Genomic DNA, 14,587 nt, shown 5'->3' on the forward strand with positions numbered 1-14,587 from the left:
GTCCCAGCTACTCAGGAGAATGGTGTAAACCCGGGAGGCGGAGCTTGCAGTGAGCTGAGATCTGGCCACTGCACTCCAGCCCAGGCGACAGAGCAAGACTCCGTCTCAAAAAAAAAAAAAAAAAGAAGTAAGGAAACTGAAGAATGGCTACTCAATAGAGAAAGCAGCCATTAGGTCTGCTGGTTGGCTATTTTTTGGTTATTTCTTGATGACATGCTAAGCAAGGGGTGGATTATTCATGTGTTTTCCAAGAAAGTGGCAGGCAGTTTGTGGAATGAGGGTCCCTCCTTTTTAGACCTGACGTTGCCATGGCATTTGTAAACTGTCATGGTGCTGGTGGGAGTGTCTTTTAGCAGCCAATGCATTATAATTAGTGTAGAGTGAGCAATGAGGACGACCAGAGGTCACTGCCGTCACCATCTTGGTTTTGGCAGGTTCTGGTCGGCTTCTTTCCTGCATCCTGTTTTATGAGTGGGGTCTTTGTGACCTGTATCTCGTGCTGACCCTGAATTATCCTGTGACTAAGAATGCCTGACCTCCTGGGAATGCAGCCCAGTAGGTGTCAGCCTTGTTTTACCCAGCCCCTCTTCAAGATGGAGTCATTCTTGTTCAAACCCTTCTGACAGTGCATCTACCCACTGATGTGGCTGTCCTCTGGGCTTTACATGAGCCTGGTGAACACAGCACATAGGTGCTGGGCATCGAGCCCTTCTGTCTGTGGCTGAAAGGCCCCATTACCGGAGACATGCTGAAATCAGTGTCTAATTGTCAGACAAAATTAGGGCTGACCTTGCTATTTGAGGAAACGGCCAAAGAATACTAAAGGTGGTTAAAAGACTGTATTAGTCTGTTTTCACACTGCTCTAAAGAACTACCTGAGCCTGGGTCATTTATAAAGAAAAGAGGTTTAATTGACCCACAGTTCCATAGGCTGTACAGGAGGCATGACTGGGGTGGGCTCAGGAAATTTACAGTCGTGGTGGAAGGGCGAAGGGGAAGCAAGCATATCTTTACATGATGCCAGGAGAGAGCGAGCAGGGGGAGGTGCTGCACACTTCCAAACAGCCCGATCTTGTGAGAACTCACTATCACAAGAACAGCAAGGGAGAAATCCACCACCGTGGTCCAGTCACCTCCCAGCAAGTCCCTACCCCAATATTGGGAATTACAATTCAACATGAGATTTGGGTGGGGATATAGAGCCAAACCGTATCAAAAAGACTTTGTTGTTTTTAGCAGTTTGTAGCAAAATGTAAGTCTGCTTTGTAGGGGAGAAAAAGGGTGATGATATCTTTCCTCACCCATCATAAGTGTCATGGCTGACAGTTCCATAACAAAAGACAGATTAACAAGAGAAAAGCATAACAAGCTTATTTCATCACAGTTTAATGGGGCATGGGAGCCTTCAGAATGAAGGCGCAGAGACCCAGGGAAGTGATCTGATTTTATGTGTAGGTTCGAAGAAACAGGACACTGTAGAAGTGGGCGTGGATGGCGAGTGTGAACCATGGAAGCATACTGGGGGCACCAGCAGGGCCCATCTCGAGTTCTGGGCCTCTCTGACCAGCACTCTTTCCTCCAGTTGGGGCAGGACACCTCTGCAGTGCGGGTCTGAGACCTACAGTCAAACAAGGTTGGCCAGAGAATTTTTTTTTCTTGAGACAGTCGTATTCTCTTACCCAGGCTGGAGTGCAGCGGCACAAACGTGGCTCACTGCAGCCGTGACCTCCTGAGTTCAAGTCATCATCTCACCTCAGCCTCCCAAGTAGCTGGGTCTACAGGTGTGTGCCACCACGCCTGGCTCATTTTTTGTGTTTTTAGTAATGATGGGGTTTCGCCATGTTGGCCAGGCTGGTCTCAAACTCCTGGACTCAAGCATTCTACCTGCCGTGGCCTCCCAAAGTGCTGGGATCACAGGCATGAGCCACCAGCACCCAGTGAGAATTTCTTTATGGCCAGGTTTTACACTGAATGGTGGAGGAAATTAGAGTGATACTTACAGGGTTTTTTTGTTTGTTTCTTTTTGTTTTTGTTTTTGAGATGGAGTCTCACTCTGTCGCCCAGGCTGGAGTGCAATGGTGCAATCTCAGCTCACTGCAACCTTGGCCTCCTGTGTTCAAGCGATTCTTTGTCTTAGCCTCCCAAGTAGCTGGAATTACAGGTGCCTGCCATCACGCCCAGCTAATTTTTGTATTTTTAGTAGAGATGGGGTTTCACCATGTTGTCCAGGCTGGTCTCATACTCCTGACCTCAAGTGGCCAGGCTGGTCTCATACTCCTGACCTCAAGTGATCTGCCTGCCTTGGCCTCCCAAAGTGCTGGAATTACAGGCGTGAGCCACCACCTGGCCAATATTTACAGGTTTTATGACTGCCTTGGGGGAGAATGAGGAGGAGAGAGGGGAGGGCAGAGCAGGTCTGAGAGGGACTTTGCTCCTGAGGCCTCCATTCTGGGGCATCCTCCTCTGAGCCCCAGCCGCTCCATGCTTGTCCTACTTTGTTTCTGATTTTATCCCTTTTCTAGCCTTTACAGTTTTTTAAACTGAATTTTTAAAAAGTCTTCCTTCACAGTTGGCATATTTATATATGATACACATGCTGAGCTGGAAGCACTGACCCTGTGGGCTGTGACCCTTCCCAGGGACCTCGCCTGCCCTAGTCCTCTTCTGTCGTCTCCTCCTGCAGACCGCCTCCATGGGTTTGGTCACTACCTGCAGTTCCTGCCTTTTGTTTGTGGGTCTCACCGCAGCTGCACTTCTCTTGGTTGTGTCTTACCTAGATAGCAGGCATGGTTCAAAGCCCACTGAGTCTCTCCAGAAAGATGTGGAACAATAGGGAAAAGCAATGCCACATCCCCCTCCAGGCCTCAGACATCAGCGCAGTGTCCTGGGGTACAGCTGGAGCTTTACAGGTTTCATCTCCTGTCTGGCATCTGTGTTTGTGGTTCTGTTTTTACGAACCCAGAAGCCCATGACTTTGTAGAATGTGACCTGTTCCGTTGAGGGGTGCTGAGCCTCACGGTTTTAGATACATCCAGTCTTGTACATGTCAGCCAGGGTCCCGCACAGGACAGACAGACTCCTCAGGGGCCATCAGGCCATGGTGAGGGACGGGATTTGGGGAAGAGAAGCAAGAATAGTAAAACTGGATTTTCAAAATCTGTGAGTAGAAAAACTCAAACTCATTTTGTTTTCTCTGCTTTTACACCACACAACAATCAACACAGAATACTTCTGTGACCAAATGTGGGGGATTTCTCTCCACCAGCAAACAGCAGTCAGTTGTGCAGTGGACACCGGCTGGGTGTCCTGAATTCAATTCCGACACCATCCACCCGGAGGTTGCGTCAGACCCCGCAGGTGGAGGGCTCAGCCCTACACGATGGCCCCGCTTCTGATGCCAGTCGCAAGCTCCAGGTGTGGCCTGTGCTTCTGACCGACCTGCCATGAATCAGGGTTTTCACGACCCCCTCCTCGCGTTCGATGAATTGCAGCAGTGGCTCACAGAACGCAGGGACAGAGTGGCCTGCCTTTACCCCTTTATGACACAGGCTGTGACGAAGGGTACGGATGCACAGCAGGTGGAGGAGATGCTCGGGGCAGGAATGGGGAGGGGCGTGGAGCTCCCGGGCCCTCCTGGGAGCCATCTCCAGACACCTGTGTGGGTTCCACTACCGGAAGCTCCTTTTGAGTTTGTGTGTGCAGTTGCATGCATGCTCACTTGAGGCATTCTTCCCTAACCAGCTGAGTGTTTCTAGAGGAAGGCCATATACTGGCTAAACACCACCATTTCACCTCAGTATGCTTGTTGGAGCCCATTCACCCAACTCCTGAGATCCTCTAAGGAAGCTGCTGTCACCAGCCTTAGGTGTTTTCTTTCTTTTTTTTCCTGATTCCCCCATGCAGAAGCTTTAGGTGTTTTCCATCTGTTGTGAGACTGTCTTTCCCTGGTGCTGGCAGTGACCAGTTATTATTTTAGACAGACGCCTAAACAACTGCCTGACCATCACCTGATGACCGCCTGACATTCCCAGTTGGGGGCCTCTCCTGCCCTGTTCATGTCTGCCTAGCGGCCTGCTCTACCATCCTCTTGTCCAAGGAGACCCGGGAGCAACCTGGAAAACTAAATTCCAGGCTATGGCAGACGGAAAGGGAGATTGGACACACCGTGTTATACCTGCTTCCTTTTGAAGTTTGTACAACTGATGAACATGAGGTTAAAACTGACCGTAAGTCTGACAAAACAGACTCTTTGTAGTAGTAAAATTCCAGACTGGACTCTGGCATAGCATCATGTGTCTGATGGTGGGCCCTGAAGGAAATAAAACTATTTTACCCCAAAATCTATTCTTGACATATTTTGAAATGACCCTGCAAAACCATATTTTGTGGGGAAAATTGCATCTGTGGAGAATCTCCTTCCATTTCCAGGTCTTTCTGATCTAGAAGAGATTTAACTAAGAGTCTGACACCTTTAAGGTCTGAAAAGAGACATTTACCATCTATTATCTCTGAAGCCTGCTACCTGGAGGCTTCATCTACGTAACAAGAACCTTGACTTTCACAAGCCCCTTTAATTCAGGCGTTTCTTTCTGTTGACTTCAAGTCCTCAGGCAACGTTTAACTCTTTTTTTTATTTCTTTTTCCTGAGAGGGAGTCTTGCTCTGTTGCCCAAGCTGGAGGTCATTGGCACGATCTTGGCCCACCGCAACCTCTGCCTACTGGGTTCAAGTGACTCTCCTGCCTCAGCCTCCTGAGTAGCTGGGATTACAGGCGCGTGCCACCACACCGGCTAATTTTTGTGTTTTTAGTGGAGACCGTGTTTCACTGTGTTGGTCAGGCTGGTCTCAATCTCCTGACCTTGTGATCTGCCCACCTTGGCCTCCCACAGTGCTGGGATGACAGGCGTGAGCCACCGCGCCCGGCCAGTTTAACTCTTTTAACTAGTTGCCGATGAGAAAATCTCGGAATCCACCTGTGCCCTGTGAGTACTCCCCGAGACGCCCCGCCTTTCTAGGCTGAAGCAGTGCACACCTTCCGTGTACTGACTTACGTCTTTGCCTGTGATTCTGTCCCCTAAGATGTATAAAACCAAACTAACCTGACCATTTTGGGTGTACTTTCTCTGGTGTTTCCCGGGCCATGGTCACTCGTAGTGGCACAGAATAAACCTTGTTAGGTATTTTAGAGTTTAGCTTTTTTGTCAACAGTATTTTTATTTAAAGGGGCTCATTACTGTGTTTGCTTTCCTTGAAGAACTTTCCTGAGTGGGCCTTTTCCAACTGTGAATGGAGACAGGGCTGTAAAAAGTATGGTACTTTTTTTTTTTTCTGAGGCAGCGTCTCGCTGTGTTGCCCAGGCTTGAGTGCAGTGGTGCGATCTCAGCTCACTGCAACCTCTATCTCCTGGGTCAAGCAATTCTCATGCCTCAGCCTCACGAGTAGCTGGGACTATAGGCATGTGCCACCACTCCTGGCTAATTTTTTTTTTTTTTTTTTGTATTTTTAGTAGAGATTGGGTTTCGTCATGTTGGCTGGGTTGGTCATGAACTCTGACCTCAAGCAATCCACTGCCTTGGCTTCCCAAAGTGCTGGTGATGTAGGATTCTTCTTTTTTTAATATATATTTTTTATTTTATTTATTTATTTATTTTGAGACGGAGTCTTGCTCTGTCACCCAGGCTGGGCTGGAGTACAGTGGCGCAAACTGGCTCACTGCAACCTCTGCCTCCCGGGTTCAAGCAATTCTCCTGCCTCAGCCTTCTGAGTAGCTGGGATTACAGGCACACGCCACCACATATGTCTCATTTTTTTGTATTTTTAGTAGAGATGGGGTTTCACCATGTTTGTCAGGCTGGTCTCAAACTCCTGTCCTGATGATCCACCCTCCTCGGCCTCCCAAAGTGCTGGGATGACAGGCCTGAGCCACTGCACCCAGCCATAGGATTCTTCTTCTTGGTCCCTTTGCAAGCCCTAGCAGTGCCCCGCCTGGGCCTTGCCCAGCCATGCTGGCGTGCCTCAGCTTACCTACGTTATAGCTTGTAACCGTGTTTGGTGGTTCCTGAGCTCTTGTACCACACCCAAGAAGAATGAGGATACAGTGGACGTAGAAGGGTGAGGAGGGCAGAGAAGAATTTTACTGAGCGATGAAAATGGCTCTTAGTGGAGAGGGGAGCTGGAGAGGGGACGGGAAGGACAGGTCATCTTCCCCAAAGTCAGGCTGTCTCTTCGCCCAAGTTAGGCCAGCTCGCCTCTACCAGCTGAGTCTGAGTCTGGGGTCTTTACAGGCACAGGATGAGGAGTGTGTGCTGATTGGTTTGTGAGTCTGCAAAAGAGGTTAAAGTGAAGACACCGCTCAAAGATGGGCGTGACGGTGTAGAAAGCCAATTAGAAAAGGGTGGGCATATGTAAAATAGGTGAAGGGTGGGGGTCAGTCAGAGGAAAGCGCACCAGACAGGAAGACAGGCTCTCGATCCAGACTGAGGATTTAACTTGTAGCTTGGCTTTAAACTGTCTTCGGCTTGAGGTGGGGTTTCTCGGGGGACTCATCCCTCTCTGTCTAGGCATTTGGCTGCCTCCTGTCACCATCATGGGGATTACAGGCATGAACCACCATGCAAGGCCAAAAATATTGTACTTATACCATAAAATCAAACAATTCAAACCAACCCTGGAACAGAAGTAATACATAACTTTTTTTTTTTTTTTTTTCTTTTTTTAATTCAGGGTTGGACTCCCTCTGTTTCCTAGGCTGGAGTGCAGTGGTGCAATTTTGGCTCACTGCAGCCTTGACCTCCAGTACACAAGTGATCCTCCTGCTTCAGCCTCCGAAGTAGCTGGGACCACGGGCGCACCACCATACCTGGCTAATTGTTTTTATTTTTGTAGAAACAGGGCCTTACTATGTTACCCAGGCTGGTCTTGAACTCCTGGGCTCAAGCGATCCTCCCACTTTGGCCTCCCAAAGTGCTGGGGTTACAGGCGTGAGCCACTGTGGCTGGCCCCTATCCATTTTTCATAAAATGTAGATTCCTATGCCTTTTTCATGGGTTCCTATGTTTTCCAGTTGCATAACCCATTGCAGACTTGCTGAGCCAGCCTGTCACCCTGCACTGAGCACTCAGTCACCACGACACAGAGTGACAGATGGAGATGCCACAGTTGTGAGTGGAATCTGCAAAGATTTCCCTCAAACTTTCTCATATACGTGAAGAGAATTAGTAGCTAAAGATGGAAGCATAATGCAACTTGAGCTGTGTTTTCATGACCAAGAACCAGAGGAGATGGCAGCTGTGGGTCTGGTTGGGTGAGTATTAATGCCCTGCTGCACCCGAGCTGCCCCTCCCGGCAACGGGTCTGGTCTAATGCGTATAAATGCCCTGCTGCACCCAAGCTGCTGCTCCCAGCTCAGCCGTGCTCTGACTAGATAGAACTAGACCAGTTTACACTGATTTTCAATCATTTCCCCCACTTCCTGCACTATACCAGCCGTGCTGCCCCGGCAGCTGATCCACCCACTTAGAGCCTCGGCTCTGTGACGTCCCAGATGGGGATGGGCTTCTCAAGGACTACATTGTCTCCTGCCTGGGAAGAGTGTCCAGATTATGAAAGTCAGAAACCATAGACTGGGTGCCAGGACACACGCCTGTAATCCCAATACTTCGGGAGCCTGAGACAAGAGGATCACTTGAGGCCAGGTGTTTGAGACCAGGCCGGGCGCGGTGGCTCACGCCTGTAATCCCAGCACTTTGGGGGGCCGAGGCGGGCAGATCATGAGGTCAGGAGATTGAGACCATCCTGGCCAACATGGTGAAACCCTGTCTCTACTAAAAAAACAAAAATTGGCCGGGCGCGGTGGCTCAACCCTGTAATCCCAGCACTTTGGGAGGCCGAGATGGGCGGATCACGAGATCAGGAGATCGAGACCATCCTGGCTAACACGGTGAAACCCCGTCTCTACTAAAAATACAAAAAACTAGCCAGGCGAGGTGGCGGGCGCCTGTAGTCCCAGCTACTCGGGAGGCTGAGGCAGGAGAATGGCGGGAACCTGGGAGGCGGAGCTTGCAGTGAGCTGAGATCCGGCCACTGCACTCCAGCCTGGGCGACAGAGCGAGACTCTGTCTTAAAAAAAAAAAAAACACACACACACACACACACACAAATTATCCAGGTGTGGTGGCACGTGCCTATAGTTACAGCTACTCAGGAGACTGAGGCAGAAGAATTGCTTGAACCCGGGAGGTGGAGGTTGCAGTCAGCCAAGATCATACCACTGCACTCCAGCCTGGGTGACAGGGCGAGACTCTGTCTCGAATGAATGAATGAATGAATGAATGAATAAATAAATAAATAAATAAAAATAATTAGCTGGGGCTGGGTGCAGTGGCTCATGCCTGTAATCCCAAAACTTTGGGAGGCGGAGGTGGGTGGATCACTTGAGGCCAGGAGTTCAAGACCAGCCTGCCTGGCCAACGTGGCGAAACCTCATTTCTACTGAAAATACAAAAAAAAAAATTATCCAGGAGTGGTGGCGCATACCTGTAGGTCCCAGGTACTCAGGAGGCTGAGGCATGATAATCACTTGAACCTAGGATGCAGAGGTTACAGTAAGCTGAGATTGTGCCACAGCACTCCAGCCTGGGTGACAAAGCGAGACTCCATCTTAAAAAAAAAAAAAAAAAATTAGCTGAGTGTGGTGTTGTGTGCCTGTAGTCCCAGCTGCTTGACAGGTTGTGGCAGGAGGATCTTTTGAGCCCGCAAGTTCAAGGTGCAGTGCGTTATGATCTCACAACTGCACTCTAGCCTGGGTGATGGAGTGAGACCCTGACTCAGAAAAAAAAAATGTGACCAGGTGCAGTGGCTCACGCCTGTAATCTCAGTACTTTGGGAGGCTGAGGCAAGCAGATCACAAGGTCAGGAGTTCGACACCAGCCTGGCCAACATAGTGAAACCCCGTCTCTACTAAAAATACAAAAAGTAGCCAGGCATGGTGGTAGGCGCCTATAGTCCCAGCTACTCTGGAGGCTGAGACAGGACAATCGCTTGAACTGGAAGGTGGAGGTCACAGTGAGCCGAGATTGTGCAGAGTGAGACTGTCTCAAAAAAAGAAAAAAGAAATGATTCTCTAATATAGAATTTAAATACAGTCTGCCTGCAGAAGCCTTAAAGGAAAGGGGGTCGTGTGTAGCCTGTGGGCAGAGGTGGCTGGCACAGTGAGACTGATCCCCCACCAGCCTCACTCTTGCCTCACTGCGGCACCAACACTCGAGGATGGGAAACCTAACAGTGAAAATCAACCCCAGCTGAAACTCCTCCCCAGAGAACTGGCAGGTGCCACGTGGACTTCGTGTTCCATGCTGAGGCTTGTGACCTGCACTGGCTATTTTCAGGAACAAAAATCACTCCCACTTGTGGGCCTGGGGCTAGACCATGGTAGTTGATAACTCGTTCCGCAGAGTGGCAGTGAGCACGCCTGTCTGTTACCGATGCTGGGACTCAACGCTTGAGACAGTTGCGTGATTCTGAACACGTGTGCCACAGCCACCTGCGGCAAGTGTATGTGGGCCTGGGAGCTGCCTGGCGCTGCCCTGTCACCGGTACTGCTTCACGCCAGGGCCAAGTGCATGTCAGGTGGTTGGGTGTCAGCTTCAAATAGTTTCTGAACAAAACCAAGACAGTCACGAAGCTCCCAAGCCTCCCTACTGTTGTTTCTCCTCCAAACAACCTTGTCATGCTCTCCTTCAAATGTCTTTCGTGGCTGTCTTCACTGAGCCGGTAGCACTTCTCCCATGTGGGCCCACCCCCACCTGCCATGGCTGCCATAGCTGTCAGAGTGCATAGGGGAACGCAGACCCCGTGACCATCAGTGTCTCATATGGCTTGAATCTGTGTCCCCACCCAAATCTCATGTTGAAATGTAATCCCCGGTGCTGGAGGTGGGGCCTGGTGAGAGGTGACTGGATCCTGGGGGTGACTTCTCCCTTCGGTGCTGTCCCCATGGTAGAGTTCTCAGGATCTGGTTGTTTGGAAGTGTCTGCTCAGGCCATGTAAGATGTGCCTGCTTCACCTTCATTTTCTGCCATGATTCCTGTACAGCCTGCAGAACTTTGAGCCAATTAAATCTTTTTTCTTTGTAAGTTACTCAGTCTCAGGTATTTCTTCTTTTTTTTTTTTTTCTCTTTGAGACAGTCTTGCTCTGTCGCCCAGGCTGGAGTGGTATGATCGGCTCACTGCAACCTCTGCCTCCCGGGTTCAAGCTTTTCTCCTGTCTCAGCCTCCCAAGTAGCTGGGATTACAGGTGCCCGCCACCATGACGGGGTAATTTTTTTTTTTTTTTTTTGAGACAGAGTCTCGCTCTGTGGCCCAGGCTGTAGTGCAGTGGTGCCATCTCAGCCCACTGCAACCTCTGCCTCCCAGGTTCAAGCGATTCTTTTGCCTCAGTCTCCCAAGTAGCTGGGACTACAGGCGCACGCCACCACACAGGGCTAATTTTTGTGTTTTTAGTAGAGACAGGGTTTCACCACATTGGTCAGGCTAGTCTTGAACCCCTGACCTCAGGTGATCCACCCACCTCGGCCTCCCAAAGTGCTGGGATTACAGGTGTAAGCCACCGTGCCCGGCCTGTATTTTTTTTTTAGTAGAGGTGGGGTTTCACCATGTTTGCCAGGCTGGTCTCGAACCCCTGACCTCAGGTGATCTGCCCCTCTCGGCCTCCCTAAGTGTTGGGATTACAGGCGTGAGCCACCACGCCCGGCCTCGGGTATTTCTTTATAGCCATGTGAGAATGGATGACAGAGCCTGTGGGATGCTGGACCGCCCTGTGCCGGCCCCTCCTGGCGCCATGTTGCCTGGTGCAGGCTGCTCTCAGGGTGGGGGAGGGAGGGGCCGTGATGGGTGCATCACTGGGGAGGGGCTGTCAACACAGGGTGGCCGGGTGCCCCAGGGTCCTTTCCTGGGTTGGGCAGTAGCCTACTCTGCTGTGTGCCTCTGCGGGTCCCAGCTTTCAGTCCCAGTCCTTGGTGCGCCCCCAGTTGAGGCAAGGACGGTGTGTGCTCTTTGGATTTACAGTGGGGGTGGTGGTCAGCAGGAGAGCTGTTTAGGGGTAGGATGAAGGCAGGTGTTGGACTCTGCGGAGGGTTAACCTGGGAGGTAGAGGGGGCCTGGGGGCATGGCAGAAGGTGGTGTGGTGGGTGGTGTTTTTCCTTAGCAGCCTTGAGGAGGGGCCGTTGGATTTAAGCACTAGCCTAGTGGCAGAGACTGAGGCAGAGACTGAGCTGGGGACAGGAGGGTGCTCCTCTCTGACAGGGGAGGGCAGGGCAAGGAGGCCGAAGGGTCCTGAGAGCGTCATGTGACTGGGAGACCCTACTGGCTACCCCTGGGGGAGAGAAGTCCCCCGCCTTGCCCTCTGCGTGTTGGTTGTCTGGAGCAGGATAACGCTCCACCCTTCTGGAGATGGGCCGTGAGCGTGAGGCTTGCAGGTCTGCTTTTAGGACATGAGGAGTGATCAGGTGTACCCCTCCCCTCCTGTGCTTGAGGCAGAGAGATTTGTGCAGTTTCATCTCCTAGAGACAGTGACAGGCACTCAGAGTGTCTGGGCATGAGGCTTACCTGGGACCATCCTGGACGGTGTCTCTCTGCAGCTGGCGCACCCATACCGAGCGGCGGTCCTGAGGGCCATGGAGAGGGTCCTGAGCAGTCGCGCCAGTGAGCTGGACAAGGACACAGCCAGCACCATCATCCTCCTGGCCTCCAGCGAGATGACCAAGACGAAGGTATTCAGCAGGCCCTCTGGCCTCGCAGACTCAGGCCTAGCTTGGGAAGTGAAGCTGCTTCTTGACCTTGCTACCCAGCAGCCTTGAGAGTGTAGGGTGGTGATTGGCTGCCTTGGGCTGGCAGAGGCCCTTTGGTCCCATGCACCGCCCTACAGGGGCGGGGGATGGTCCCCTGTGATTTTCAGAGGCAACAACTGAAGCAGAGAGCAAGTTGCCAGAACTCAGCACACGCAGGACCACCGTGTGCTTGCAGCCGGGGCCAAAGGACGTGCCTGGCACTGGGGTTGGAGCAGGGCTTTGGTGGGCCTAACTCTCTCTGGGCCCTGAGCACAGTCCCCTCTCACCAGGGCTCTTCTGCTCCTGTGTGTGGGGTCTCCTGGCAGCCCCTCAGCAGGGGAGGCTGTCCCCGCCACCTTCCCTGACCCGCACTTTTTAGGGACACTGAAAACAGCGTGCGTTTGTCCGAGGCTGGCAGCCACTGAGGGCAGAATGTCTTGGTCTTGCCTTTTGGGAGATTTCAGGGAGAGGTTCTCCTTGCTGGTGTTTTGGGTTCAGGACCTGGTCTGGGACTGGCAGCAGGCGGCGAGTGGCGTCCTGGTGGCCGTGGGAAGGCAGTTCATCAGCAAGGTGATGGAGGAGCTGCTGCGCAGGCTGCACCCTGGAACCCTGCCTCACTGCGCCGTGCTGCACACCCTCGCCAGCCTCTCGGTGGCCAACGGTAGGTGGCGCACAGCCTGCCCCAGGAGGAGCACGGGGCACTGGAAGGCTTGGTGGAGGCCTTTGACAGTGTCCTCTCTCACAGCGTTCGGCGTCGTCCCCTTCCTGCCATCCGTCCTGAGCTCCCTCCTGCCTGTGCTGGGCATGGCCAAGCAGGACACGGTGCGCATGGCGTTCTGCTCCGGTAAGAGGCGGCCTCGTCCCCTTCTGTCTCAAGTGCCTCTTTGTGGTGGGGTTGTGCCTGGGCATGCATGTTTTAGGGGGACAGGTGGGCCCTTTAGGCGGCAGGAAAGGGGGCTGTTGGAGGGAGGGGCCCCCTGGCTGAGGCTGCTGGCTGGTTGGGCGGTCCATGTGGGGCTGACACAGCCTCTGTCTCTTGTTTCTCTCTGCTCCCGGTGAGCCCCTCCACCTTACACTGCGGGTCCACTGAGGCCTGGACATGCCTGGGGGCCAGCAAGAGACTTCTTCAAAGCCATGATTTTTTGGTTTTCCTCCGCACTCCAGGCTGGAGAAGTGTGCGCTCTCTGGACATCCCAGGGCCCAGGGGATGGGACCACATGCATTCACCCCACCCTCTGCAGGAGCCCCGTTGCTGGCAGCGGTGTCCACAGCCCTCTGTGTGCCTGGCAGGGACTGCGGGCATGTCATGGACCTGGACCTTGTTTTCCGCTCCCACCGACAGTTGGGGAGTGGTTGGTGGGATTGGAGGCATTCCTGTTAGTAGGGGGTGTGGAGACTGGAGATCCTGAGGTGCCTTTAGTGCCCTCACAACCCATGGCCTCGTGTTCCCAGTGTCCTGTGTCAGGAAGACTGCCAGCCCTGATAGCTGGCAGGGAGGAGAATGGGACCCTCGTGCCCAGGGGACCAGCCCTTGTAAAGACCCAGCCCTCTGGGACAGGGGTCTGTTAGGTTCCAGGCCTCCTCTCCAGGCAGCTGGTGTGGGAGGGCCCAGTGATGGGGGAGGGGCTGGTGGGGCCTGGGAAGGGTGTATTTTCGAAGCATGGGGGAGCGCGTGGTTACAGGGCTGGGCTGGGCTCCATTGACTGAAGGGTTGGTTTGGAGCATTTGGACCCGCCTGCTCTGCTCATGGTGACTTTGGGTTCAGATCACAGGGTTCCTGCCACCCTCTCCTCAGCTCCTGCCTCTGTCTCTCCTGGCCCTGCTCTTTGATAGATGCCTTCATCTTTTTTTTTTTTTTTGAGATGGAGTCTTGCTCTGCTGCCCAGGCTGGAGTGCGGTGGCGCGATCTCCACTCACTGCAAGCTCCACCTCCCAGGTTCACGCCATTCTCCTGCCTCAGCCTCCCGAGTAGCTGGGACTACAGGCGCCCGCCACCTCACCCGGCTAATTTTTGTATTTTTAGTAGAGACAGGGTTTCACCGTGTTAGTCAGGATGGTCTCGATCTCCTGACCTCATGATCCGCCCGTCTTGGCCTCCCAAAGTGCTGGGATTACAGGCGTGAGCCACCGCGCCCGGCCAGATGCCTTCATCTTTGGGGCACTCCTTCACAGGCTCTCCCTCACCTGTGGGTGAGGGCAGGGCCCCTTAGGTAGAAGGGATAGTAACCCCACGTGACCCAGTTTTGGCTGAAAATGGGATTGGTGCCAGGATGGGGGCAGCTGCACACTGAGCCAGGTGTGAAGGGGCAGAGTGGAAGTGGGTCTGGGTGTGGACTCAGCTAAGGTGCCTGGGGCGCAGGACATGCTGTCCAGGCTACAGGGCGGAGATTGAGAGCAGGGCAGCCCGAGCGCCTGCCGAGCCCTCTGTCTCTGTGCTGCACGCGCATCGCCCCTTCCCGCCACTCCTCTGGGAAGTACATGGCCTGATCCCTGCAGCCACTGAGGCTCTCAGCAGAAATGGACTCGCAGTTCTGACACCTCTTGCTTACCTTCCCCTTCATAGGGGACCTGCGGCTCCTCCGGGCCCTACTACGCTGGCATTTTCCTCCATGTGTCAAACACATGGGTTCAGCCAGCAAGGATTCTGTGGGGCCTCCTCCTGTGGGACGTGTGCTGCCCACCATATGTGGAACGTTCCCTGTTTGCATCTGAAGGGGATGGGGGTCCTGCTGGCTGGAGCAGCCTGGGGCCAGAGGATGCCAT

At 52.9% G+C, this 14,587-nt stretch overlaps 1 protein-coding gene across 6 annotated transcripts in view; it reads left to right on the top strand.

Annotated features, from left to right (window-relative positions):
- The window catches only part of MROH1 (maestro heat like repeat family member 1), a 119,274-nt gene that overhangs the window by 23,747 nt on the left and 80,940 nt on the right, over positions 1-14,587 (top strand). For 3 of the 6 annotated variants that reach the window (XR_003307382.1, XR_003307383.1, XM_026449740.2), the window contains exons 5-7: positions 11,636-11,767; positions 12,317-12,485; positions 12,570-12,668. Coding sequence is in view for 4 of the 6 variants with exons in the window: in XM_026449740.2 (XP_026305525.1) it covers positions 11,636-11,767; positions 12,317-12,485; positions 12,570-12,668 (400 nt within the window). In the remaining 2 variants the exon portion in view is untranslated. The remainder of the gene's footprint in view (positions 1-11,635; positions 11,768-12,316; positions 12,486-12,569; positions 12,669-14,587) is intronic. The other 3 variants (XM_026449741.2, XM_023188210.2, XM_026449742.1) reach the window with 1 other exon arrangement.

The sequence above is a fragment of the Piliocolobus tephrosceles genome, chromosome 7 (genome assembly GCF_002776525.5).
Source record: "Piliocolobus tephrosceles isolate RC106 chromosome 7, ASM277652v3, whole genome shotgun sequence".
Taxonomy (NCBI): domain Eukaryota; kingdom Metazoa; phylum Chordata; class Mammalia; order Primates; family Cercopithecidae; genus Piliocolobus; species Piliocolobus tephrosceles.